At 40.1% G+C, this 27,809-nt stretch overlaps 1 protein-coding gene and 1 long non-coding RNA gene across 10 annotated transcripts in view; one reads left to right on the forward strand and one right to left on the reverse strand.

The window, feature by feature from the left end:
* Positions 1 to 18,845, forward strand: part of LOC116599909 — a 28,982-nt gene extending 10,137 nt beyond the window's left edge. The window contains exons 3-4 of the long non-coding RNA XR_004289465.1: positions 15,755 to 17,844; positions 18,754 to 18,845. This is a non-coding gene — a long non-coding RNA (uncharacterized LOC116599909). The remainder of the gene's footprint in view (positions 1 to 15,754; positions 17,845 to 18,753) is intronic.
* Positions 1 to 27,809, reverse strand: part of LPP (LIM domain containing preferred translocation partner in lipoma) — a 644,971-nt gene that overhangs the window by 312,325 nt on the left and 304,837 nt on the right. For 8 of the 9 annotated variants that reach the window (XM_032359809.1, XM_032359818.1, XM_032359787.1 and 5 more), the window contains one exon: positions 17,074 to 17,199. In XM_032359809.1, coding sequence (XP_032215700.1) covers positions 17,074 to 17,199 — 126 coding nt within the window. The remainder of the gene's footprint in view (positions 1 to 17,073; positions 17,200 to 27,809) is intronic. The other variant, XM_032359824.1, reaches the window with a different exon arrangement.

Raw genomic sequence — 27,809 nt, forward strand, 5'->3', positions numbered from 1 at the left:
GAGTTGCTGTGTGAATTAGGTGAACTCTTAAGAGAATTACAGATCTTACAACATGTCTGGCACTTAGTAAGTACTTAATAATAAAAACCCATATCACAGTAATCATTCTCATATGATTATGATCAACCACAGCATGTAAGAATACAATGCAATACAATGGCAGATTGTATTTTCCAAAGATGGCCCCAACAGTATCTCTTGCTCACATTTTCTTCTAGAACCTTGCCCCAAACCCATCAAAAGATGGGGTCTATGTTCCCCATCCTTGAACTTAGGCAAGCCTCTGTGACTACCTCAACCAACGCTATACAGTGGAAATGGCACTCTATGTGACTTCTAAAGCTAGGTCATAAAAATGCATGATTTCTACCATCTTTTGGCAGGACCTCTGCTGTTGTAACTCAGCTATCATTTTATAAGGAAGCCCCACTGACCGGTGGAGAGATGTACATGGAGAGAAACCATGACTCCACAGCCATGGCTCCAGCCAAGCTCTCTGTGGCAACCTGTTGGCCATTATTCATCTAACCTGAAAGCGAATTATCCACCCCTGAGTTAATCCACCTGAGCTGGTTTCCAAGAGCAGAGATAAGTCATCCTCATGGAACACGACCAGAGTTGGAGACGTATGAGGAAAATAAATAGTACTATGTTTTTCAGTAGTTCCTCATGTACAAATAGATTATTTACACTGATTTGGAAACCGATAAAAGTTATCTGTATCTTTATGAACGGATACTCATCTTTTGTGGCAATAGGAGGTACTTGCTGTGCCTCAAACTATGCATCATTAATTTCAACAAAAACATGCTTTCTTCTAAAGGCTGCTAAAGTTTATAAAGAACTTTCACCAATGAGAGCTAATGTGTTCATGAGACATAAATAAATATACATGACAAATGACAGTGTCATGTTAGACTGAGTAATCACATCTCAAGGAATTAACTTGTTCAATGTCACACAGTAACTCAGAAGCAAATCAAAAGTTACAAAGACAAATCTCTTTACTCCCAGTCTGGAATTATTTCCATTACAGCAAGCTGGCAATCTGAAGAAAGGAGTTTGAGGACTTTGGTCTAATTCTTGGCTCAGATGCAATCACTGTGGCTTCATCAAGGTTCCCTATCAGTTTTGGACTCCTTGAGAAAATGAGGGAGTTAGATCAAAAGACCGCTAAAGCCCAGTCTGGCTTTAATGCTCTCAGAGTGTGAAATTCGTCCTACATCTGTAGCCTTTTGTAACCTCTTATTTCTCCCAGATTGTTTTCTTCTCTTGATACCTCACCTGCCCCTTCTATTCCTTAACTTCACACATCCACCAGATTCCAGAAGTGCTACCCAGGCCTGTGGTAGGCAGTTTTCTAAAATGGCCATCAATGATCCCCACTTCTGCTATTCACAGCTTTGCATAATCCCCTCATTTTACATGTGGTCTGATGCTAATCAATACTTCTAACAAAAAGAATACAGTAAAGGAGATGGGATGTCACTTCCACAATTAGGTTACCGATGATTCTGACTTACAACTCATGAGCAGACTCTACCTATTACCCTCCCAGCTTCCATGCTTTGATATAATGAGCTGTCATATTGAGGAAGTTCACAAGATGAGGAGGTGAGGGCAGTGTCTAGCCAAGAGCCAGCTAAAAACTAAGGCCCTCCGTCCAACAACCCAGGTGAAACTGAACTCTGGCAACAACTCCCTTAGCTCAGAAGCAGATCATTCCCCAGTCGAGCCCTCAGATGAGACTGGAGACTCTGGGACAATAGCCTGATTGCAGACTTGAAAGAGAACTGATAGTCCAGCTAAGCTGTGCCCGGATTCCTGACCTACAGAGAAAATATGCAAGAATGGGTTTTGTTAGCTGCTAGGTTTTTAAACAATCCATTGCACAGCAACAGAGAACCAGTACTTTTTACTATGTGTTAATAAGGGAGATCCTCTGAATATTACTGAAGGGAAAAGCTCACTAAAAACATGAAAGCTGTTGCTGCCACCACCTCCCCAGCCCTAACAAACCCATCCCAGGGGACCAAAAAAGAACACAGTCCTCTTCTATTTCCAACAGTACCAACACAAACACATCCCTCAGAAACGCAGAGATGTCTCCCTAGAGACTAGCCATAAGCCGAAGGAAAGGTATGGGGGAGCTTTACTGCATCAAGATGAAAGCAAATGTCAGTTAGGCCTTGGGTCTAAAAAAGGGAAATATCTTACTAGAACAGACTCAGGTCAACAGGCATACTCTACCAGAATTTCTCAGGAAAATGAGGGACATCATTTAAAAACTGCCTTATAACTCCAACATCATAGACACTGAGAGTGGAAAGAATGAGTAAGAACTAGCCTCATTTACAAATGGGGACCTGAGGCTTACAGAGAGGAACTGACTTATTTTACACAACCTGTTAATTGCAGAACTAGGAGAAGAATCCATTTCTCTTGGCACAACTTGGTCTTACTTCCAGTGCAAATGCCAAAAGAAGATTAATTTTAATCAAAATAGCAACTCCCTTATTTCATTCTCAATGAATGTGACTTGTAGGTATCTTACCAGGATACCAGGGTACTTGGAGAAAATTCATAATGTGACTATGTATGTGATTGCATCTCACATGTACATATGTATTTGGAAGCATAAACAGTTAAATGACAAGGTCTAACTGCTTATTTTAAAGGCATAGTAGGAGAAAAATCAACACAGGAAGGAAATGAAAGGATGCAAAAGGTGACAAGCTTATACTATACTACTTCCTCCTGAAAAAATTAGAACAGTATTTATCCTAGATGATCGGGGAATGATGTGTCTATCATAAGATACATTATGTTTAACCTGATATGGCATCTGATAATTGGGACGAGGGTGAGAATTATTTACATAGCCCTTCATAATTACAAAGCCCTTGAATGCACAGTGCGCCATTCACTACTCACAAAACCCTGTATAGTAAACAGAGAATGTATTCCTATCATGGATGAGGAACATGAAGTTCAGAGATAAAACAATTGAACCCATGCTTCCTAGCATGGCAGAGCTGGAACTGGAATTCTAGTTTTCTAATCTAAATGCTGAGTCCAAGAATTGCAGTTGTAAATCATTCTCAATGAAACAACAAAAATCTGCCAGGGTCTGTCAATTTACTATATAACCAGAGAAAGACACTTCTCTAAGTTAGGGTTTCCTCCTCCAGAAAATGAAGACATTAGACCAGTGTCCATTGTTGACAAGAACAGAGCCTTAAGGGTAGACAGCTGTAGAGAAGAAAGAAAGGAGGAAGAAGGTGCTGCTTACAAAACAATCGGCTGACAAGTAGCTTTGAAGGTTCTCAAAGTGTGATCCCAAAGGCAACACCATTTGGGCCCTTGTTGGAAATAAAAATTCTTGAGACCCACTGGAAAAACTGAGGGGGTGGAGTCCAGCAATCTGTGCTTAACAAGCCCTCAAGGGCATTCTGAAGAACAGTAACTCGGCCATAGTTCTACATGCTTTACTCTCTGTGCAGTTGAGAGATATAATGAGAATAAATTATACCAAGAGTCCAATGGTAGGCTTATTAAATTGTGACAAGTTCATAAGTCATGATTTTTGTTTTTAAAGTGAACCTTGCTCAATTACAAGAGGGATTATGGTGTAATGCACAGAAACAGATGTTGATGATTCATGCATATGTCAGATGAAAGGACAAGACTGGCTATTGCTCTAGCTTTGGCTTTCGAGTCTGTGCATTAAAAGCCATGGAAACAACTGAAAGGACTGGACAAAGGTTCAGTGACAGCAATATACTGCTTTTCAAATACTCATAAACTCTATGAGGTAGGTTCCAAATCATCTTCAACACCATGAATTTGGGTTCAAATTCTCTAACAAAAAACATGAACTTGGTCTTTCAGTTTGCAGAAACTTCCCTCGGGTTGTACATCAACTTTTTAACCCAATCTTAAAAAAAAAAAAAAAAAAAAATCTTCTATAGTGAAATAATAAAAAGACAGGGAGGAAAATCAATACAGTTTTTTTCTGTTATACAAGGCAAAAGCCATGCCAACTCAAAGTGAGAATCACCATAAGATATCATCTCAAGTCCAATTTACAGATACTGAAACAGACCCAGAGAGAGGTAGTAACTATCTGCTAGACACCCTGGCCAATCACGGAAATTCTGGACTTCTGATGACATCTTAAATAATTGTTTCCAGAGGTCTAACTAAGTTGTTTCACATTTTTGTTTTTAAGAAATAACGTATTTTTTTTGCAAGGTTGAGGAAATATCCTCCTTCTGCTTGACCCTCAGAGCGTCTCACGTATAACTCTTCCCAGGATCAACCAGAGTTCTATTGATACTCACAAAGACCATCTTCCAGGGTCACTGCAGATTCTTCTCAGTAATAATCCTAATAAATCACACATCTGTACTAGCTATCATGGCAAACTGCACAAAGCCATTATTGAGGCTGAGTAGTTTGTCGTAGAAACAGAAATAGTCAATTTAAGGACCTGGAATAGAATCAAGGTCTTTTGTATTTCTTTCCAAATTTTATATCAGGGAACAGAAAACTCCAAGCCCTGTAACCAAGAATGAGAGTACCATGAAATACTAGCATCATTCAAATCAATTTTTCCCATCTGTTGCCTGAATTCCTTTCCCAGAATTCTTGCCAAAATTCATTTGATAATGATGATGGTGGTGAGAGCGACAGTGATCACAGTGTTACGTGCAATAGAGTGTATTCACACGTTAGAGATGCATCCATTACTTCATGTGGTCCTCATGTCAACTCTGAGAGATGTTATTGACTCAGATTCATAACTGAGGTTTAGAGAATTTTAAAAAATGCACTTCATAAATGCCAAAGGATCATTTCAAATGTTCCCAAGGAAGGTGAACTTGCCATCTTCTAAGGTGGCCTAACTTCAACTATCCCCCGCCCACATTAGAAAGGCATTGTCTTTATGTTGCATTGCTGATTGCTTTTCTCAGCTTCTAAATAGTGATCCTTGTTCTGCTCTCTGAAGCTGCACAGAAATGTGACCCTACTTGCAGAGATTCCTATCTACAAGTTTACTCTATCTGAGTAAAAATAGGAGGAACAAACAGTGTCCATGATATCCAGGCAAAGTTCTACTACCTCTTCTTCTTGAAACAGTATCCTGAAAGTGCTTCGTCCTCAGGATGAATACTCTGCTATAATTGTCAGTCTGTGTTCTCCCAATAGATGGTGAGCTTATTTAAAGCAGGAGCCCTGCACAATTTTGTATGTGTATTCCAGGCATACTGTTCAACACAGAGCTTTTTTTAAAAAAAAATATTTTGAATTGAGATATAACTCACATACCATAAAACCCACTTTAAAAATGTAAAATCAGTGGTTCTTAACATATTCAAGGACTGTGAAATCAATATCATTACCTAATTCCATGATATTTTAATCATTCTCAAAATAACTCCTGTACGTATCAGTAGTCACTCCCTATTCTCCCAGCCACTGGTAACCCATCTCTGTGTTTATAGATTTGCCTATTCATATAAATGGAATCATAGGATAGGAGGTCTTTTGTCTTTGACTTCCTTCCTATAGTGTAACACTTTCAAGGTCTATCCATGTTTTAGCATGTATCAGTGTTCCATTCCATTTTATGGCTCAATAATACTCAATTTCAATGATATGCCACTTCTTATTTATCCATTCATCAACTGGTGGATACTGAAGTTTTTTCCACTTTCAGGCTACTATGAATAATGCTGCCATGTACATTCATGTACAGGTTTTTGTATTGATATATGTTTGAAGTATCTTGGATATAAAAGAAATAGACTTTCTTGGTCTTCTGATAACTCTATGTCTAATATTTCAAGGAACTGCTAGACATTTTCTAAAGTGGCTACGCTGTCTTACAATCAACCAGCAATATACGGTAGCTCCAACTTTGCTATATCCTTGCCAAAATGTGTTACTATCGATGTTTTTGATTACAACCATCTTAGTGTGTTATCAAGTGGTATCTCATTGCTGCTTCATCTGATCATTTCCCAAATGAATAATGACGTCAAGTATCTTTTCTTATGTGTGCTAGCTTTATCTTTATCTGTAAGAGATATCTTCTGTATCTTTAGAGAAATATCTACTGTATCTTTAGAGAAATATCTACGTAGATCCTCTGTTCATTTTTAATTGGATTATCTTTTTCTTGATTGTAAGAATCTTGATACAGGGCATATCAGAAATATGACTTGCAAATGTATTTTCCCAGTCCATGGGCTGTTTTACCTTCTTGATGGGTGTCACCTCAGTTACACAAGTGTTTACTTTTTTGGTAAGGATTTATTTATTTATTTATTTATTTATTTATTTATTTTAGAGAAGAGAGAAAGGGGGAGAGAGTGAGAGAGCGTAAGTGGGAGGGGCAGAGGGAGACAGAATCTCATGCAGACTCCACACTGAGTGTGGAGAGGACACAGGGCTTGATCCAGGATCCTGAGATCATGACCTGAGCTGAAAACAAGAGTCAGGAACTTAAGGAACTGAGCCACCCATGTGCCCCCAAGTGTTTACTTTTGAAGAAGTCCAATGTATCTGTTTTTTCTTCCGTGCCTTGTGCTTTTGGTGTTACTAATTCAAGGTCATGAAGATCACTCCTATGTTTTCTCAAATAATTTTATAACTTTAGCTCTTATATTTATGACTTCGATCCAATGTAAGTTAATTTTTGTGTATGATCTGGGACAGAAGTCCAACTACAATTTTTTGCATGTGGATATTCAGTTAATCTAATATCATATGTTGAAAAACTATTTGTTCCCCATTGAATGTCTTGGCATCCTTGTTGAAAATCAGTTGGTCATAAATGTAAAGGTTAATTTCTAGACTCTCAATTCCATCCTGTTGAGCTCCATGTATCCTTAGGCTAGTACTACATTGCTTGATTCCTAAGTTTTGTAATTGGGAAGTGTGAGTCTTCTACTGTTTCTTTTTTCCCCTCAAGATTGTTGTGGCTCTTCTTGATCCCTTCAATTTTCATATGAATTTTAGAATTTTCTTGTCAAAGAAGAAAGCTGGGATTCTGATAGGGATTGCTTTGAGTCTGTACAACAACTAGGGGAGCATACCATTTTAACAATATTAAGTCTTCTAAACAATGAACACAGGAGGCCCTTCCATTCACTCAGGCCTTCTTTAACAAGTCTCAACACCTCAAGAGAAATTTTATGTTCACTTTAGTAGTCAATCAACAAAAGAAAAAAAAAAGAATAAATGAGTGAACAAACCAATCAATAAGTGAGAGAGAGAAAATCCAACCGGTCTTGGAAAATCATATGCAATGGCCACCATGTTCTTGAATCCCATTTCCCTGCTCATAAAGCCACCCTTTATGAGTCCCAGTTTTCAAGATACAGCTTGGTCTTTTTCTCAGATCTTCAGCAGTAAGTCTTATTGTTTCTTTCTCTTTCACCCTTCTGATGACAGTACTAGATAGTACTGTGACAGTACTATCATAGACAGTACCAGATAGTACATAGTACTAGATAGTACATAGACAGTACTGTGATAGACAGTACTAGAGGAGTGATGGTCTCAATGACACATCTCCGTTCACACCCTTCCTTCAGAAGGTACTTCAGGAAACTTGTTCTAACACAGCTGCAAGCAGACCACCCTAACTCTCCCTCTTTTTACTCCCCTTGCTGTTTGTGAAGTCTGCTCTCAAGTGACTGTAAAAACAGACTTGCCCATAAACAAAATTAAACATCATAACTTTTAGCTATGCTAGGTTGGCTAATGAGAAAAGGAGACCTAAAATTAATATTACATAGAATATTATGTCATCCAGGATGCTGTTTATAAAAACTGTTTCCTGTCTTTGACTGCTTGGGTAAGGATCAATTTAACATAAGTTGGCCATTTGGGAAATAAAACATCACTCTGTGTAGGTTGGGTGGTAGAGAGAGCCAAGAAGATTCCTTATTGCTAAGGAGCTTAGCACATCTCGCAGCATCTAGGAAGCAGCATTTTCCAGTGTTTTCATATAAGTAGTACAATATCAAGATAAAATTAGGAAAAGTTTAAGACACTCCATAAATGATTCAGGTAACGGCCTCATGCATATGACTACTAGTCCTTAAAGCTTTCTGAAAGATCACATTTCTTAAAAGAGACAAATATTCTATCTCTTTAGCCCACTTTAAATTTTATATTTTATTTATACCAGCAAATATGTTACTTTAATGGAGCCATTTTTGCCATCAATATAAGCAAAGAATCCATTTAGAATTAAATGATCTCTTTTTGCAAAGTCTTCAGTTTACATATTTTGAGGGATGCTTATGGGCACACATATATGTACAGACACACAGAACTTATTTGCATTTTAAAAGCACGAGTTAGATTTAGGAAAAGTCATTAGTTTTGAAATGGCTTATCATTGGCATTTATTGATGACATTTCAAATATTGGTCAGGAGGTATCAGAAACAATGTGGTAAAGAAAGGAGAAGATGAATCATAGAAACCCAAAAGAATCATATGATACTTTTGCAGGTTTTTTTGTGTTTTTTGTTTTGTTTTGTTTTGTTTTTCCTGAAGAAAGGAAACATCTATCAGTTCATCATTCAGGTAACTTTCATGTCCTATCACTGAATTCAAAGAATTTATCACATTGATCTTTGTATTAGGAAACACTGAGTAATACAATGGTTTTCTCGTTTCAGCCATTCTAAAGAGGATACAGAAAATAACTTGATGTTTATTTTTTATCCCATCCCAATAATAAGAGGATGGTCTTGTATTGAATTATAACCTAAGGCAGTATCATCTTCTCAACCAAGTACACTGCCTTCAAGTGTTAAAAGGCAATCTAAGGTTACTCTGGCTGAATCAGCAGCTATCATGAATCTGTCCTTAACAAAACTCATTGGCCTCAGTTCTACTTATTTTGTATTGACGCAAATACATGCCCACTATGTAAAAATCAGAAAACAAAGAGTACCTTTGCTACACACTAGTCTGACGTCAAATCTAGACTGCATTCTCTGCCAGACCTCTAGGGTGTGGATACTTACATCATTACTGGACTTGATGACAATATTTACTCATTTAGTCAGTAAATATGAATTTGTCTGCCTCTTGTGTGCCAGAAAACAAAGGATAATCATGTCTCAAGGACTTCACAGTCTGGTATTTATCACAATTGTTTCTTTGCTGTTCAAGCTTAAGGCATTACACACTTTGATCTTGTCTCTGTGAGTGTCATTGTAAGACGTCTTGCTTTACCTTTAAGCAATGTGTGGCTCAGTACAGCAAAACATAATTCAATTCCTTTCTATGGCCTTTAACTCTGATATGACAGCGTAACTGAGGAGCACATTTGGGTGAGGGCCCAGGGACCAAAGCAGGGAAATGAATTCCAAAATTCACAAGTGGCCCTCTCTGTACTTACTAATGAAGTCTACCTGCTGATTCAACATAAGTATGTGCCCAATTGGTATTTCAATAAAAGTCTAGGTTAGAATTATATAAGGAAATATGCATGCTCAAACTAAGAAACACAACAAAGTATGGTTTGTAATTAATAGATTCCCTGAAAGGCAATGCATGACTTCCCTGGTAGTTTTTCCACAGTGTGAAAAGAACCTTAGCAGTTACTGTCCACTGTGGTATTTTGCGTGGAGGACAGACCAGTTACTCACCCTGATAAGTGGTGATACATGGGATTGGTAATTAACTACCTCCAATCTTCTGTCTAGAGAGACCATCATTATTATCACTATACTTTAGTTTGGCTATGAAGCATATAAAGGAAGTAGGTATCAAAATGGACAAAACGATGACCATATCTTACCTGAGGTATGCCTTTTTCTCTTAAAACTCAATATTCTTATGTACTTGCCACAGTAAAGTCTAATCATCTTAAGTGAAAAATACAACTGGATTTGTATTTTGTTGTTTTCTTTTTAAATTAAAAAAAAAAGAAGAAAGAAAAAAAAAAAAGGTGGGCAGGGAGACCATGGGGTTTCAGACTAAGGCTATTTGCAAAATAGATACTTAAACAATGGGAGAGGAGGAAAGAAATGGGGAAACCAGTCCTGACAAGAAAGCTCTTTAATTCTGCAAATGCAATGTGTGCTTCTGCATGGACACAGAGTTAATCATTTTCACCAAGATGTTGTTGGAAAATGGGAGAAAATCAACAGCCAGCTTTGTGTGTTTCTTTTTAAACCAAGGCCTGGATTGAGAGATTCGGTGTAATGTAAGACAATCAACTCTGAGCCAAGGACTCATCCAAGTCTGGCAAAGAAATCAATTACAGGCTACCCCAGGGACCATGGTCAAAGCACCAGAGATGACCCCCCACCCACCCCAGGCTCTAGCAGGGCTGGCTTCTCCATGGTGTTCAACAGCAGTGACCTGCTCCACTCCCTCTCCCATCACTGCTAGGACCTACCCTACACCAAACACCGGAAGCACATTCTTACACTGGGGCAGGTGAAATGGGCATTTTTGTGCCGAAGTTTTGTAGAGATGCAATCCAAGGTATATTTTCGGCCCAAAGTTCCACTCTGAAAATGTTACATTCTCATGGCACTCAAAACAAAGATTAAAAGCTAACTTTATTAATAAATTATTTGTCACAAATGACACAAACAGAAGCATCACCATCTAAAAAAAAGGGGGGGAGGAGGTATAAATGTTATTCAGATGCAATTATATACAATCTAAAAATTAATTGCCCGTCATCAAACTCTTGGCATGCAGGTCTGAGTCAGCTAACCACTCGTCCACCCCCATCGCGTTGTTATTTAACTGCTGAAGTTTTCTAGCAGGTACAGACTAATTCAAAATAAACCAGAGCTTCTCAGTGCAGACAGTGCAAAGATCTGTTTTTCTTCTCAAGTGGTGTTTTCAGACATTTTATTTTATTGTACTTTGGCTTTCATATATATACTTTCATATATATATACACACACACACACACACACACACATATATATGGTTTCTACAGTGTTTCAGCTTTCCATATAGCTCTCAGAGAAAGCTATTAGTAAACTGACACTACAGATCTAGGACAACTTGGGTGTTACTTTTCCCTAGCAAATCACAGCATGCTCCTAAGTTTTTCCTGGGACAATATAGGAAAAGGAAGACAACACTGCCCACACCTATTCCCTTTCTCAAACAGCCTAAGACCCAGCTCCTATCTCAGTTCTCAAGGAGCCCAGTAAGGACCCAACAAGGTCCCAGTGTGCAGTGATAGCCCACATCCCTCTAGAGTGGCACTGCTCAGCTTCTGTCCCCCAGTGGCCTACATGTTTGAGTTTCACCGAATAATATGAAATATGAAAAGTTTAATTACTAATTAATCTCCCCTGCAGCTGCTCATGGCTTTTGCAAGCTAGAACAGGGTGTGCAAGAGAATAAAAGATCCACGGCACCACCAGACTCCACCCTGATTACACCGTCCCAAGCCCTCGGGGCCACATGAATTCCTAATAAAAAGCCTTCCATACAACAAGCACACACCTGAAATACATTCTCAGTTGGCCTCACAGATTATTGCTCTATGAAAAGAACTTAGTGTGGGAGCCCAGGGATTGTAATTAAAGATGTGTCCACGTGACCAAACAGTGTGCATGTTCTCCATTTCCAAATAGACTAAGAAGTTACAGTCATTTTTAAATGCCTTAAATTAGAAGGATAAATATGTCATTTATAGGGTAAACAGCATGCAGAAATGATGAGCTCCAAATCTTCAAAGACCCAAAGTTTTAAAGCAAGCTCCAGACACAAGCTAACAATCCCAAAGCAAAATGGGAAAAATCACGTCAACAGTCGATTGCTTTGAGCCGAAACCTTTATTTCTTGTAGCTCTAGAACAATACTGCATCTCTGCAAAAGGGCAGTCATTATAGTCACCATGTCCATCTTAAAAAAAAAGGAAAGGAAGCTAAGCCCGTTGATGTGCTGGTTCCCACAAATGAAGGTCTTCCTAGAGAGGTGAGCACATGGAATGGAGAAGACAGTAGTCTTCTGTCCAGCAAATTCGGAGTCTAAGCTTTCAACTATGCCCGGGCCTATCCTTATCCCCAAAATCTCTCCAAGATTTTCATACTAACAAAAATGAGGATAGTGAAATCCCATTTGATCAATTCAAAATCGACTTAATTGAAAAATTACTAAATCCCCAGGTACTATGAACTATTAACATAAAATACCTAAAAGTTCTTCCAGGTCACCTAGGGAACAGCTCCAGCGCTACCCAACTCCTTGTGTGAAGAACAGGCAGCTTTGTACTAGGAATAAGAAGAACAGCATTCTAGCTCTGCCTCTGCTCAGAGAAAGGGCGAAAAAGTTCATGACCTATCCCTTGTCTTCTAAGGAATTGTCAGAATTGCACAGCTGCACGTCCACAAGAAATGATGCTCAGTGGGTGAGGTGTAGATATATACTAACTCACAGATGCTATATGGTCATAAATTTTCTCTCTACCTTTGGAGGCATGTTCTTTATCTCCTCCTTCTCATTTTTCCAAGACATATTTTTAGGGAAAGTACCACAAAAGAGAGACGCTGTGGAATAAATTAATTGAGATGCTGAAAAGAACCAAACTGTCCCCTGGTTGTTGTTATCATCCACAGAGAACCATTATACCATGGTTCAGGAAAAAGAGAATCATTCATCTTGCCTCTAAGCAAGCCTCATTGAACAATATTCTTTCCCTCTCTAGGGAAAAGCTTTCCTTCTGTAAAGTAAGTGTTGGGCTACATGACCTCAAGAGCTCACTTAAGCTCTATGATCACACTGGGTCTGTGATTCACCCCATAACCACCTCTGACCTGCTCACATCTATTCTTCTAAAACTATTTCCTGTTACATACATTATAAAATGATTAGAAATTCTAGTTTCAAACACTGAGGTAGTTTCATTGCATAACTGTGTGGTATCACAAATGTATATTTTTATGTTATAAAATTTATTTAAAAAATTAGAGTTAATTTTTAGCCAGAAGTTGCTATGGCTATCTCCCCCAAACCCCTGCCCCACCCCACACACTGTCCATTCCTCCTCTTACTATGAGTCCTTGGGCATGAAGAGGGAAACCTAGGTATTAAGTACTGGTGATTTCCTCATCTACCATTCCCCTTTGAATTCCACATATCCTATCTGTCACAAAGGACCTAGGTCATTCCTCTAACAAGGCATTCACTTTCAACATTCCTTGAATTCCTCATTCCTATTTTTCTGGTACCTTTAAACCTATATCCTTCCCATGATGTATGCAGCCAAGTAACGCAATGTTCTGTAAAGTCTGCCCTAACACTTCCCTAGAAAGGTATAAAGTATAATGCTGATATTCCTGTTTTTGATTTTTCAACAATTTCAACATCTGGTGAGTCACATGATAACTTCAAGTAGCACAGGGAAATGTTTCAAAAAAACGTTTGAATTGTTTATGGGCTTGTCTCCTCTGCAAGACTAGGAATTACTCTAGAGCAAGGACATGTTGATGCTGATCTTTATATTTCCAATGCCTAATCCACAGTGGGATCTCAATGTTAGGTGAGTGAACAGATATGCAGAATTAAGTCAAATTTCCCAAAATTAAAAAATGGATAAATAAACACACAGAACTAAAATTGGGAAATCCGAGAGCACAAAGAAGTCTCTTGGGAAAGGGAGGAAAATGTCCCATAAAGTATATTTTTAATAGCTCGGGCATTTTTTAAAAATTTCTTTTCAGCATAACGGAATTCATTGTTTATGCACCAACCCAGTGCTCCATGCAATACGTGCCCTCCATAATACCCACCACCTGGCTCAGGCATTTTTTAAAGTTATAGAGCTCCTTTGGACCTCTCTGTCTGCAAATACTTCACATCTATCATCATTTTTCCTTAGATCCATTAGTCAATGCAGCCTAACAAAGGTGATTCAGAGGTGGGCTTGGGTAAGCATATAACACATGCTTAAATAATGAGAAACCACGGACCTACTAGCCTACTTTAAGTACTTGGATGACTCAACAGATTCTGTAATTTGCTTTGTATCAAAAATGGAAACATCAAAGTTGGGCATTAACAGTCTACATTTCTAGGACTTTCCAAGTACCTTTTAATTACAACACAACACCGTCTCCTGCAAGCATCATCTCTTGACACATAATTTTTTTTATATATTTTAAGTGTGTGATTATTGTTCTCACAGCCCATAATTATGTTAACCAATAAATACGAACACATCTAATTCAGTTCCACCAGAGTGAAGGTAATTCAGAAGAATGAGATGTATCTCCCAATTAACCCTTACTTTCCTGAGTCTGAATAATAAAAAAAAAAAAGTTAGAAAAAATCAACTCCTTACATTCTGAATGGAAAAGGCATATTGAAACTAGATTTTCTCCTAATCCTCAACCTCTTCTATTTAAGGGTCATCATTATTAGCTTCTTTAACCTTCTAAATGTTTTATTTTTTTATGAGAAGCCATTCTTAAGGGATACTGTTACTCATATGATTAATTTCATAGTTTTGTCATTGGCTAAAACAAAACACAACAAAACGAAACAAACATCAAACACAAAACCAAAAAAAACAAAACAAAAAAGCCCTGGCATCCTCAATCTTGTTCTAGAACTTATAACCAAACACACACAAAAGTCAAGGTCCCGCTGGGCCCACACTATCGTCATATGTCCTGAGACATGTCACTTACCTGCCACATCTTTTGTTTCCTCAGCCATGAACTAAGCACACCCTCTGTATCTTAGAGTTGAGGCATCTGTATGTTACTCTAGCAAGAACATATGTGAAAGCGCTTTACAAACAATAAAGTACTGTCCAAACATCGGGGATTATGAGTTTGCGTGCACAGTAAGATGGCTCAAACAAAAAGGTAGCTGCTAACTAACCCATTAAAATGTAGCGATTTATGGGAGGCATGCATAGACATAGTCTGAAAGAAAGAAACCTATATTAAGCAAAAACCTCTAAGGAAAACATCCCCAGTATATATCAGGGTATAAGAATTTAGGAGATAAAAAACAACAACAACAACAAAGACTAAAGAAAAGCCCTATTACAGAAAGGTAGGTCGGTGCAGTGGGGAATAGAGGTATTTAAGCACAAGACAGGTGAGTCCTCCTGTAAAGTCCATGGTCTCACTATCCCAAGAAACTGGACTTGAGGTATGTGTTGGGTGGAATAGGAAAAACCTTTAACATCAAACGATGGCCAGGGACGACGAAGGAAGTAAGGCTTGTTGAACAATCATTCTCAGACTTGGGCTCATCCTCCTGGACCTTTCCAGACTTGGTCTCATTTCTATGTTTTTGCTTTTGTTTTTTTCTAGAATGAATTTTAAATATCCCCCTGTTTGAGAACTTTCAAATATTCTCCATTATCTTCAGAAGCAACAGGCCAGAATATTAATCCAGCTTTCAACGGTGTCCATGGGCTCTCAACAGGGAAACTTCTCGTCCTAGAGCCCACCTTCAGCGGTGCCCTCTGCAGCCACCCAGTCGCTTGCAGTGCCCTGAAGGCACCTGGACCTTCCTGCTTTCCAGCTCAAACTGTTCTCCCTTCTGGCCCCCAACACGGCACCCTGCCGCTGAATATGCAGGTTCTCTGAAAAACCTTCTCAGAGTCTGCCACATTCATGAGCTTCTACCATATCTGCCAGAGTAGGACTTCTAAAATCATGGGCCCTTGGAAGATGGCAGCTTGGTTCTTTTTCCTCCCTTTCGCTGATTCACTTTCCTTCTCCCAACAGTTCCCCCCAAAGACCAGAGTGCCTGCTCCACACCGGCTGCTCAGGGCATGTTAACAGAAATGAAATGCTCTTCCACCACTGACAGACCTGCTAGAGCCAAGACAGCTGAGGAACCACTAGGCTCCGGTATTTTGCCCTGTGCCCAGCAGGGCGGACAGCCCCATGATGTGTCTAGAAAAGGTAATGGGAATATGTCTAATGAGGAAAGGACTGCCATCTTCTGTGTGGAAATGACTGACAGAGGAGAGGCCAGATCGGCCTTTAGCTCGTGAAAGAATCCCTGTGAATGCAGGAGCTGTTGCCCAAGAACCAGAGCGAGCTTCAGAGTGCCACACACACTGTCATGTATCAAGCAAGCTTCAGAGTGCCATACGCACTGTCACGTACCAAGCAAACATTACACAAGTCAAGAGTGACGGCAGTGCCAGTCCCATGTTTGCACCTAGAGCTCTGCTTGCTGTCTTCTGAGGACTCAGAAGCCCTTGAAGAGATCTACCATGGCCCCCTTGAGACCTGAGAGAGACACGATGATCCACAACAGTGGAAGATCAAATTCTGTGATGTAGGTAGTAAATTGAAGAGCCGAGAAAGAGCCGAGCCCCAAAGGGAGCAAAGAAATGCACAGAAGAGCTAATGACAAGGCTCCATTTGCACTGAAAATACAGATTCTAATTGCTATGACTAATTCTGGTGAGATGGAGGAGAAATATGTATTTCCAAAGTATTGATGCCCATAGAAGCCATTTACAACCTTTGGAAAGAAAAGTAAGTGGTCATGCTCCTCAATGTAGAAATCTACTCTGAGGAGTCTGAGACAGGGAAAGAACTCCAGAGAAAATGGACATGAATATGTCCCTCAGAGCATTACATACAAGAACCCCCTCAGTACAGACACCACCTCAAAACCCAACATAAAGGATTTCTTTACGGAAGACAGAGCCCTCACCGTAACTTGAACCTAGCCATGCTAAACTGTATCTGTGAATATTATACCAACATATTACAAAATACCCCTCCTAGGGAAAGCCAGAAAGAGGGCAGAGCAATAAAATAAGAGAGGGTGTAATTTTCACGGCATTTCTGTGTAATGTTCTTGCGTTCCTTTAAAAAAAAACCTTGTAAATTCAATTGAAGAAGTTTCTGTCAACGAACATATGTTGATACTTTAAAAAAATAAAAATAAAAAAAAGACAAGGTAGAACACTAATTCTGAGAAGATCACACAGGAATGGAAGGGCAACAAGACGCAACCTGTTCTCTCAGGTCATTGTGGACTCTGGGTGGCCTGCAGTGCAGACTCGTTTACAGAAGGCTCTTACCTGTGGGGGCCTAGGCTTGTAGGGGGAGCTGCACTCAAGGTCAGCCAAGATGCTAGTCAGCGAGTCTATCTCGGCATCCAGGCTCGAACGCCTCTCCTCAAGGGTCTTGCCTCCAGGATTTCCGTGCTAGAAGAAACAGAGACACGTTACCCAAAAAAACATCTCCAGCATCTAGGGATATCAGTCTGCGTGCAAATCTCTTGAATTACAGTGTGGTTTTGTCCAAGCTTTTTTGCACTTCATTTATTTTAGCTTTTACAAAATGTGAAGTAGAATTATCCTATTTTGACAAATAAGAAAATTGGAAGATATGAAGTGATTTGCCTAAAATCATACCCATTAGAGGCTTTATTTGTGTGTTTTTTGTTGTTTACAAGTAAAAGGAAATAAACATCTCTACCCCCGTGCTGAAGGAGCAGATTCAACTGGCGGGGGATATTACAAGTTCTTTGTATTCAGAAACCATCACACAGAATGACAGCATTTGAGTTGGAGCAGGACAGGGCACAAGGTGGGAGACTGAAGGTCTAGGAAGAGGAATCAGCTAAGTGTGGATATTAGATGTGTCTGTGAGAGAGACACAGTGCATTCTAAGCAATGCACTTTCAAAGGGCCCTAGAAAGGGTCTGCTCAGATGTCTGGCCAAGGGACTGCAGATGAAGCATGTGGCAGTGGTCACGGATGATGCAGCTGGAGATCTATGAACCTCATCCATCAATACCCTGTGTTATCACAAGTACCAGTCTCCACCTACACTCAGAAGCACAGGAGGTGAGTGGAGGGCAAGACGCAGTCACAAGGGCATTCCCAGGAATCCTGGACAGGCTTGGGGAAAACAAGCCAACAGTCTGCCTAGAGGTTAAGGCAAGGAAACAAAAACTGAGACGGTCCTTAGATTTGGAAGTGGGGTGAGTTAAAATAATATTTTAAGGTGACAAAGCATACTGAGTGTGGACTGTATTGAGAGTGTCTCTTAGGACTCCATGAAGAAACCAAAGTGCTGGGTGCCTGGGAGGCTCAGTTGGTTAAACGTCTGCCTTCAGCTCAGGTCATGATCCCAGGGTCCTGGGATGGAATCCCAGATCAGGCTCCTCCTTGCTCAGCAGAGAGCCTGCTTCTCAGTCTGCCTGCCATTCCCCCTGCTTGGGCACGTGCTCACTCTCTCTCTCTCTCTCCCTCTCTCTGACAAATAAAATAAAATCTATATATTAAAAAAGAAAGAAAGAAAGAAAGAAACCAAAGTGTATCTATACCAAGACCCAATCAAAATGAAATGATGGGAAATTGCTATAATCTAATCAACTTTGTTGAACTGTCTAAGGCCATTTAATATCAGGATAGGGTGTGAAAGAGTTTAGAAAAAGCATTGACCAAGAAACCAGAATATCCCCAGCAACAACAAAAAATAGGGTACCCTGACAAGCTAACATTAAATATTATAATCCTCTAAGTAAATGTTAGTGAGTACACTGCATTGAGTAATAATAGCGTAATAGTATTGCTTATTAATATCACTTGCTCTTTTTCCTAGTAGCTTGCTCACCAACCCACCTTTCCTGACTCTTGGAACTTAACTTTAAGTCTCTGCAGAAAAGAGATGTAATAGGATCTGCTGTGTCTGTCAGTCTCTTGTGAATTTAGCTTACGTGAGTTCATCCCTCTGGACCTGATCTGTTCCAGGCATACTGATAACATCAACATCTATGAAGTCATGGCCCAGCCCCATGGAGCCAAAAGCAGACTGTTGACGGTCCCAGAGGCAGTGGTATCCTTACTGGCGAGCTCTCGATAAATAGGGCTAACATTTATCCCATTATCTAACATAGTGTCCTGATCATTTTCTGGTTCTGAGTGTATTTCTATGACCCTAGTACGGCACTCTGACCCCTCACCCCGACTTGTGTATTTTTCTCATAATATCTATCATCTCATAATATCTATCTATTATAATATCTATCATCTAACAGTATCTTTTATATGTATTTGGCTGTCTATTGTCAGTCTGCTGAAGAGAACACACACTTCATGAAGATAGGATTCGGTCCATTTTGCTCCTCGCTGTTTCCCCAGAATCTTGCTCGGGTCCTAATCATGGAAGTGTTCAATAAATTCTTTGAGTAAATAAATGAATGGGTAGTGAGAGACTCTGTCACAAGTCATCAGCAACCTTTTTCATATCCACCATCTTTTGGGTGAACACGGCTGGAGGCACGACTGGGGCAGGGGCTACTCTTGTATATGGAATATACAATAGGTTCTAGAAAGCGAATCAAAATCCCAGAATACATGTGTGTGCACATCTGTGTGTGTCTTTATATCCCTGCTGTATGGCCCAGATTTGTAGGTCACCCTTGAGAAAATGGATTTTCCTCTGCTCGTTTGCCATAGCCAAAAATGGAACAGTAATAATAGCAGGTGGGTTATGTTTTCTCAAGGTCTGAATTTCCAGTTTGACCAAGCCCTACAAGGCCCATGGGTCTCTATCCTAGGAAGATAAGTTTTCAGAGTGTTAGTCCCTCAATCAGAGGTGATCTCAGTTATCCCACTGAGCAGTAATAACTATGAAATATGGCACAATCATAAGGCATAAAGCCCCTTTAAAATTTAACATTCATGTAAACATCCTGGGGAATGGGTCCTGGCACAACATGAAAAGATGGGACATTAGCGTTTGGGAAAGCGACAGAGAACTACGTGAATCTGATTCTCCTATTATGTATTTCCATAGCTTCACAGGCAGCATAATATATTGGTAGGGGTGGAGGACTGGTTAAATGCTTCTCTGGGCCATAGTTTCCTCCCCCTCACCTGCCCTACCTAAGCCAGAGGGATGTTACAAGATTCTGATAAGAAAATGGATGGGAAAATACTTTGTAAATTGTAAAGTGCTATAATTACGATCATTTTCTTAAATAGCACTAATTATAGTAACCAGTAACTATAAATTAATATGAATAATATAGCTATTGTTAATTATTCTTCTTAAAGGGAGCATCATTCATTAAGTGTCCCCTTGGGGTATCAGTGAAGAGACAGAATCAGGTCTTCAACATCTGTACTTTAACGGCAGTAGAAAGTACACCAATTGCCCATGCTCTAAGTACTGGGGTACCTAACAACAGAGACTCAAAAGTCGCAGAATCAGCCTGAACTATACAATGGAACAAGTAATTACAGTGCTTAGCGAGCCTGTACATGCAAGGCTTCAGTTGGTATCTAGCCTCCTTATCCTCTCTTCTCTCCATGTTGGGATTACTCCCCATTTTTAGTTCCTCCTAGAAGGTTGACATAATTGAACAAGCCCTAGCCTAGTGCTATGTGATTGTGCACAATGACCCCCAACCCCTTGCTGCCCAGCCTGACCTTCCCATAAGAGCTCTGCTGCCACATTTCAAACCCCATCATAGATTAGAACAGGTCTCTTTCTCACAGCTGTGTCTTTGTTTTATGCCTCAGTTCAAATAATGGAAGTACTGCCATTTCCTCCACCACTGTTCCTCTTGGTCGTCTCCTCTACGAAACCTGTAGAGGCAGGAACAGTCCTTCTACTCTCAACAATCTATGTTACATCTCAGAGGCAACCGTCTTACAACCAACTCACAGAATGGTACATGTTTAGCAACATGTCTTCCTAACTTCCTGTCACTGCAGCCTTACAATTACCTGCTCAAGGCCCAGTAACACTAAGAAAGATTCCCCTGGCGCTTGGCTTAAAACCCTTTTTCTATGGATAAAGAAGATGTGGTGTGTATATATATACAATGGAATACTATACAGGCGTCAAAAGAAATGAAATCTTGCCATTTGCGACAACGTGGATGGAACTAGAGGGTATTATGCTGAGTGAAATAAGTCAATCAGAGAAAGACAATTATCACACCATCTCCCTGATAGGAGGAAGTTGAAAGGCAAAGTGGGGGACTTGGGGGTACAGAAGGAAAAAAATATGAAACAAGATGGGATCAGAAGGGAGACAAACCATAAGAGGCTCCTAATCTCATGAAACAAACTGAGAGTTGTGGGGGGAGCTGCTAGGTCATACCCACGCAGAGGCAGGCGCCGGAGCAGCGGCTGGGGTGTGCAGGTGGGAGGCGAGAACCCGAGGCTGGATCCCAATGGAGTACAGTGCCTGTTCTGTTCACTCGCTAATGGCTCTAAAACCCCCATGAGTTAGCCATCCATAGGATATTATTTTCTATAAGGTATTTATTTTCATTCATTCAATAAAAATTTCTGCGACAAAACTCACCAAACCACAACTGGGGCTTATTATAACTTGGAAAATCGTAATTCTTCATGCCACGAGCAGAATTATAGGGTGATGACTTTCCCAGTGCAAACATGTAAGAACAGACTTGAAAGCAGAGCCAGGAACCAAAGTGTATAGCATGGAAGCCTATTTCCAAGAGTCCGACTTGAAATGGGTAACGTTTTTGCCCACACACTGCTTATCCATGAACTACAGGTGATAGACAAGGAGTGACCGCATTGAATTATGAAAGAGTATTTACTTGTATTTACTCATTCTTTATATCCAAAGGTCTTTACTTTAAAAAAAACAAAAACAAAAACAAAACCCTCACAGGAAAGTTGAACTCCACCCACATGCATACCTTTCCCACAGGTCATCAATAACCAACACTTTGCCATACTTATTTGCTCTTGCACTCTCTCTTTCTCTCTCTCTGTCTCTCTCTCTCTTGTAACAAATACATTTATTTATTCCATTTGTTATTGTAGCTAAACCACTTGAAAGAAGTTGGCAAACCGCCTCTCCCCCGTATACTTTGGCTTACATCTCCTAGGAACTCCTTGTACCATGATCACACCTGGGAAGTGTAACAGGTGTGGATTTTTTTTTTTTTTAAACGTAGGCTCCATGCTGAGCCCAACATGGGGCTTGAACTCATGCCCCTGAGATCAAAACCTGAGCTGAGATCAAGAGTTGGATGCTCAACTGACTGAGGCACACCGGTACCCCTGGGTGTAGAATTTTCCAGTGTGCACACATGCTCACATTCACCAGCAATCTCAGTAATGCCCTCTTATTTATTGTTACTACTTTCCATCCAGAACCCAATCAAAGATCACACCCTGAGATGACAGTTCTACACTCTCCCCTCCGCCCTCCCTCCCAGCCTATTTTTATCTTTCATGAAACTGACTAAGAATTCAGGCCAGGTGTCTTATAAAAAGTTCAACAATCTTGCTTTGTCTAATGATGAGAGGTGGATTAAAACAAGTTGGACAAGAATATTATGTGCACAAAGCTGGGTCCTTCCCACCACCTCACAACAGGAAGCTCAGGATGACAGCTGGGCTTGGTTTAGTGATATCAAATTTGATGCCTTGATTCAGGTGGTGTCTAGCAGAGTTCTTCATTGTAAAATTGCTTTCTTCCCTTTTCAATCAATAAATTATCTGTGAGGTGACACTTTAAAACCCTGCTATTATTCTGCTCATCAAGAACCTTTCCCCTGGGGCACCTGGGTGGCTCTGTTAGTTAAGCCACTGCCTTTGGCTCAGGTCATGGTCCTAGAGTCCCAGGATCGAGTCCCACATAGGGCTCCCAGCTCTGCAGAGAGTCTGCTTCTCCCTCTGATCTTCTCCCTTCTCATGCTCATTCTCTCTAAATAAATAAATAAAATCTTAAAACAAAACAAAAAAGTTTTAAAAAGAAAAAAAAAGGAACCTTCCTCCCAAAGGTTTTAGCACCCAGAGATGGTCCTTGCTTGGACTGATTACTGCATCGGTGGGTGCAAAATGGGGACAGTGTTCACTGTTAATGAGTGGAAACCAGTGCATTTTGCGTAGCATAATAACAAGTCATTTGTTAAGTATTCATTTCCGTTTTGAAGTAGGGGAGGAGGACAAACCAGGAAGTCCTCTGCTATGAAAAACCATCAGGAACCACCTGATCAAATCAAGAGTGTTAAAAAGAGAGTTCCTATTCAGGCTGTTAAGAGGAACAAAGGATTCAGGAGAATGGTCTAACTAATTAAGAACCATTGTCTGTCCTAGGAAGTTTACTTCCTAGAATTAGAGCCCATACCCAGTATCACACTCAAACCATGCACGGGCCTGACCTCATCCTTAGCAATGCCCAGAATCTTTGAGGTGGCCAAGCAATCATAATGACACACCTAAAGGGCCAAGACTTTTATGTGACCGCTCAAAAGCACATCTGTGAAAGAAACCAAATCATCAGAGAATTAAACTTGATGTTCAATGTGCTAAATCGATGATATTTAAAAACCATGCTTCCCAACGCACAGGGAACTTGAGCAGATCATGTGTAACACCAAGGGAATCCCAACAGGACTCAAGCTTTGGCTTCCTTTTGAGATTCATTAGGGGGAAAAAAAAAAAAAAACCCAGGTAACTTAGAAATATAAAACTATCTCATCTCAGGAAACCCTAAAAGGCTAGGAACACAAAACAGTACATTCTTTTTTTTTTTTTTTTTTTTTTTTTTTATTTATTTTCAGCATAACAGTATTCATTATTTTTTCACCACACCCAGTGCTCCATGCAATCCGTGCCCTCTATAATACCCACCACCTAGTAACCCAACCTCCCACCCCCCCGCCACTTCAAACCCCTCAGATTGTTTTTCAGAGTCCATAGTCTCTCGTGATTCACCTCCCCTTCCAATTTACCCCAACCCCCTTCTAACTCCCCATGTCCTCCATGCTTTTTGTTATGCTCCACAAATAAGTGAAACCATATGATAATTGACTCTCTCTGCTTGACATATTTCACTCAGCATAATCTCTTCCAGTCCCGTCTATGTTGCTACAAAAGTTGGGTATTCGTCCTTTCTGATGGAGGCATAATACTCCATAGTGTATATGAACCACATTGTCCTTCACACACAATTTTGATTTTCTTTTCAGTGGAATTAAGTATTAATAATACAGCATGGATTTCACTTCATTTTTATTTTCTTTTAGGGTCGGTGAGGTTCATTACTCTCTTATTTCTAACATTAATGAAAAAAAACGAACGTGGCCAGTGACAACAAAAGGGATACCAAAAAGCTGTACGGTCTATAAACAACAAAACTACATATCTATCATTGATCATCTCTTTCTCTCTCTCTAACGAAGCTAAGAATATAATCAATGAATTTCTTTGTGATCGTTTTTATGAAATTCCCCTACCACACAAAGAGTAGTGGCAAAGCCTCTGGTGTCAGCCTTGCAGGGTTAGACACCTACAGCTGCCACCTGTCAGTTTGGTGACATTAAGCAGTCTACCTAAACTCTCTGGGCCTCAGTTCTGCATGCTGCTGTTATAAGGATTAAATGAATTTATATGTGCCAAGTACTGCTCACATCTTAAGTATTCAATAAACAGTAGCTACTCAACTATTACCTTGAACACAGCTTCAAAATAAAAGCTTTGGCTGACACAGTCACAGTGAGTTTGTAAGTTTTAAAAGCATCTGGATTCAAAGTAAACTCAGAGACTAAAGCTTCTGTTAGATGAGGCTCCTGTGCTTCTTAACCCAGGATGGTGTTAGAAATGAACTATGAAGAACCAAGTTTAGAGCATGGGCTCTCAAACTGTCATCTGTTGTAGAACCACCTGGAGAGCTTGTTGAAACACAGATTCCTGGATCCAACTCCCAGGGTTTTGGATTCCCTGTATGTCCCCTGAAGCCCAAGAATTTACATTTCTAACAAGTTCTCAAGGGACTGAGGACCACACTTTGAGAACCACTGCTCTGAGGAGATTCCTAACACAATGAACACCTTGAAAATACCAAGAGATAATCCAGATAATGGATAACAAAGATCTGGATAAAAATAAAGTGAAAACAGTAACACCGCTTCTTACCATTATCCCCCATGCTATATAATAATACAAGTCCCCTTATCACACTGATCTGATAATGTTGAGTCGACAGGCAGCATACAGTAGTGAAAATTACAGAAAATATGACCTATTTTATCTAAGAGAACTGTCACTTTATTGAAGAGACCCAAAATGCTGGAAGAGAGGGGAAAAGTGCTTTAATTCATGTCTGTGTACACTCTTTCCTACTCATTTAGCTGAAGGGCATACCTTTCTGAAACCCACTCACCTTATCAAATGTACTCTTCTCCAAGAAGATATTACTGATAACCTACTGACTTGATAACTGGCTCTTTGTCTAATTCTGTGGGATAGCAATAGTCATAGTGTAACTCTCATTGCTGATTTGCGCAAACATATCTCCCATGCTGCTCTAAGAAATGTTTGTGCTAAGAAGCATGCAGGCTTGATCGCTGACCTCAAGGGGTTTACAGTCTACTGGATAATGTTACTTTCATATCTGCCTAGTAGTATCAAATACACTATGTTCTTTGAGACCCTTCGTAAAACCATTTGGAAAAGATGAGATTTAAAAACAAAAGCAATCTCCTTCCCTAAGAAGCCTATTATCCAATTGCTGGCAAAAATACTATTCCACTTTCTTAATGGGCAAAATCGGGCTAAAACGCCAGTCTTTTTAGCATCTAAAAAGATTCATCTACCCACGGGATAAGGACAGTGGTGAAAAGTGCCACAAAAAGCCATCTTTGGAGAAAACTCTGTTGTGTTCAAAATAGAGACAACATTTTTATGATTCAAAAGAGTAACAGCTTGGCAACGGGGAACACAGCATTGAAGAAACAGAAAGTAGGGTAACAATAGGAGACAACGAGAGTTTCCCATGGTTCTCGTATAGCTGAAGCAAAACATCAAGGTAAAACCTAAACACTAGACATGATCCATACCTCAATTTTTTTTCCTTCACATTCCGTATCATCTCATATTTTTCAGTATGAACACACCCAAAGTTGAAAATGTTTGGCCAACCCACAATTCTTTAAAGGAAACAGTCCTACCACTATCCCTATTTGCCAAAAGATCCATATTCTGGACCATGTAACTCCACTTCAAAACACTGTGACCCACAGAAACAAGGCTGGTCACCTGGCCAAAGGTCCATGAACAGGCTGGTGAACCCAACCTTGGGCCAATGGCACAAAGATGTGAAGGGCTAATAAAACCCCTTCCCTTATCAATTTGAATGAAGACGCATGTCACAAAACTACCATGAGGATGAACTGTGGTCATGGTAAGCCAAGAAGATCATGATCTTGGCTAATTACTAATAGTCAAAACACACAAGAAGTTAAGAAGCCAATTACTGGGGGCAGGTGGGGAGTAACAGACATACCAATAATGGAGAAGCCAAGGATGGAAGAGGGAGGAGTGGAAGGGAGGGAAGAGGAACGAAAAGCAAAGAGAGATGGCCCTACCACAGAACCTTCTGCTGCCAGATCCCACCACTTGGATTCTTGAGATAAACTCCTTGACATGGAGATATTCTGTGGGGTCTCCGTTCCCCAGCCAGTACAAGACCCACTTACTCAAATGACGACAGTGGGAAGCTAAGTCTACCTATGAAATCATAACCACAGACTTTTGCTTCCTAAAACTCAACTTTTTCCTCTATAAAATGAGAGGAATGAGCCTTCTAGGTCCTCTTTTATTTTTTTTCAGTTCTCTCATTGGATCTATATTGACATTTCACAACTCACCCATCATGATCATTACTGCCCATTTGCAACCAGATCTAAACCCACCTAAGATGGGCCAATTCAGAGTGTAAGCTAACTTAGTTGTAAATAAGAGCAGGGGCACGGTAAAGTGGTCTGTGCCCCAGTACGCACCAGCAGCCTAACTTCTCCCAGCTCTATGCAGAGAAGAAAGCAAAAACAACGGAATACCCACCCCCCAAAATGTACTTTTCAGTGTATTCACTTCCGGAAGTACTGCTACTGTATTCTACTCTTACAAAATTAAAACAATTACTCCTAAAGTAGCTCCTTACAATTAAAATAAGATCAATTTGCATGAGAATACCTATATAATCACATGGAAAAATACATTTATCTATCTATCTAGCTATCTATCAATCAATAAAATGCAAATCATAATAACCACAAGCAGGTAATTCCACAGTAAAATAAACACATGCCACCCCTTTTTAAATCAGAAGAACCCTCTGTTGAAAATGAAATTACACACAGAACCTCATGATTTACACAGATAAAAACAGAGCAGCTCTGGCTACAACTACGGCAGGGGAAACCTGGGGTTCCGCCTGGAGGGTGGGGGGCCTCCCCACTGCCTCCAGTAATGTCCCTGAAACACTGCTACAACAGATACCTGAAAAATCACTGTGGCAGATCTTGTAGGCAAGCTACAGATGGAGAAACATGATCCTTAAGAGCTACCTTGCCAGTCAGCCTACATACATAGTTTAGCAAACACTATACCAAGCTGCCTCTTCTGTACTGTGTGTGCGTGTGTGTGTGCGTGTGTGTGTGTGTGTGTGTGTGTGTGTAAAAAGGAGGCACAAGCATACCTCAGATACTGGGGGTTTGGTTCCAGACCGCCCTGATAAAGCAAACATCACAGTCAAGCAAGTCAAAAGAAGTTTCTGGTTTTCCCCTGCATAAGAGTTATGTTTACACAATATTGTAGTCTATTAAGTGTACAATAGCATCCTCTAAAGAAAATAATGTATATACCTTAACTTAAAAATAATTTGTTGCGAAAAAATGCTAACCATCATCCGAGATTTCAGCAAGCCAGTCTTTTTTTGCTGGTGGAGGGTTGCGCTCCATGCTGCGAGGCAGTGGTGCGCTGAGGGGCTTGGGGAAGGGGGTTCTGTGGTGTGATTTGTGTCTTCTAAT

Source organism: Mustela erminea, chromosome 1 (genome assembly GCF_009829155.1).
Source record: "Mustela erminea isolate mMusErm1 chromosome 1, mMusErm1.Pri, whole genome shotgun sequence".
NCBI classification, from domain to species: domain Eukaryota; kingdom Metazoa; phylum Chordata; class Mammalia; order Carnivora; family Mustelidae; genus Mustela; species Mustela erminea.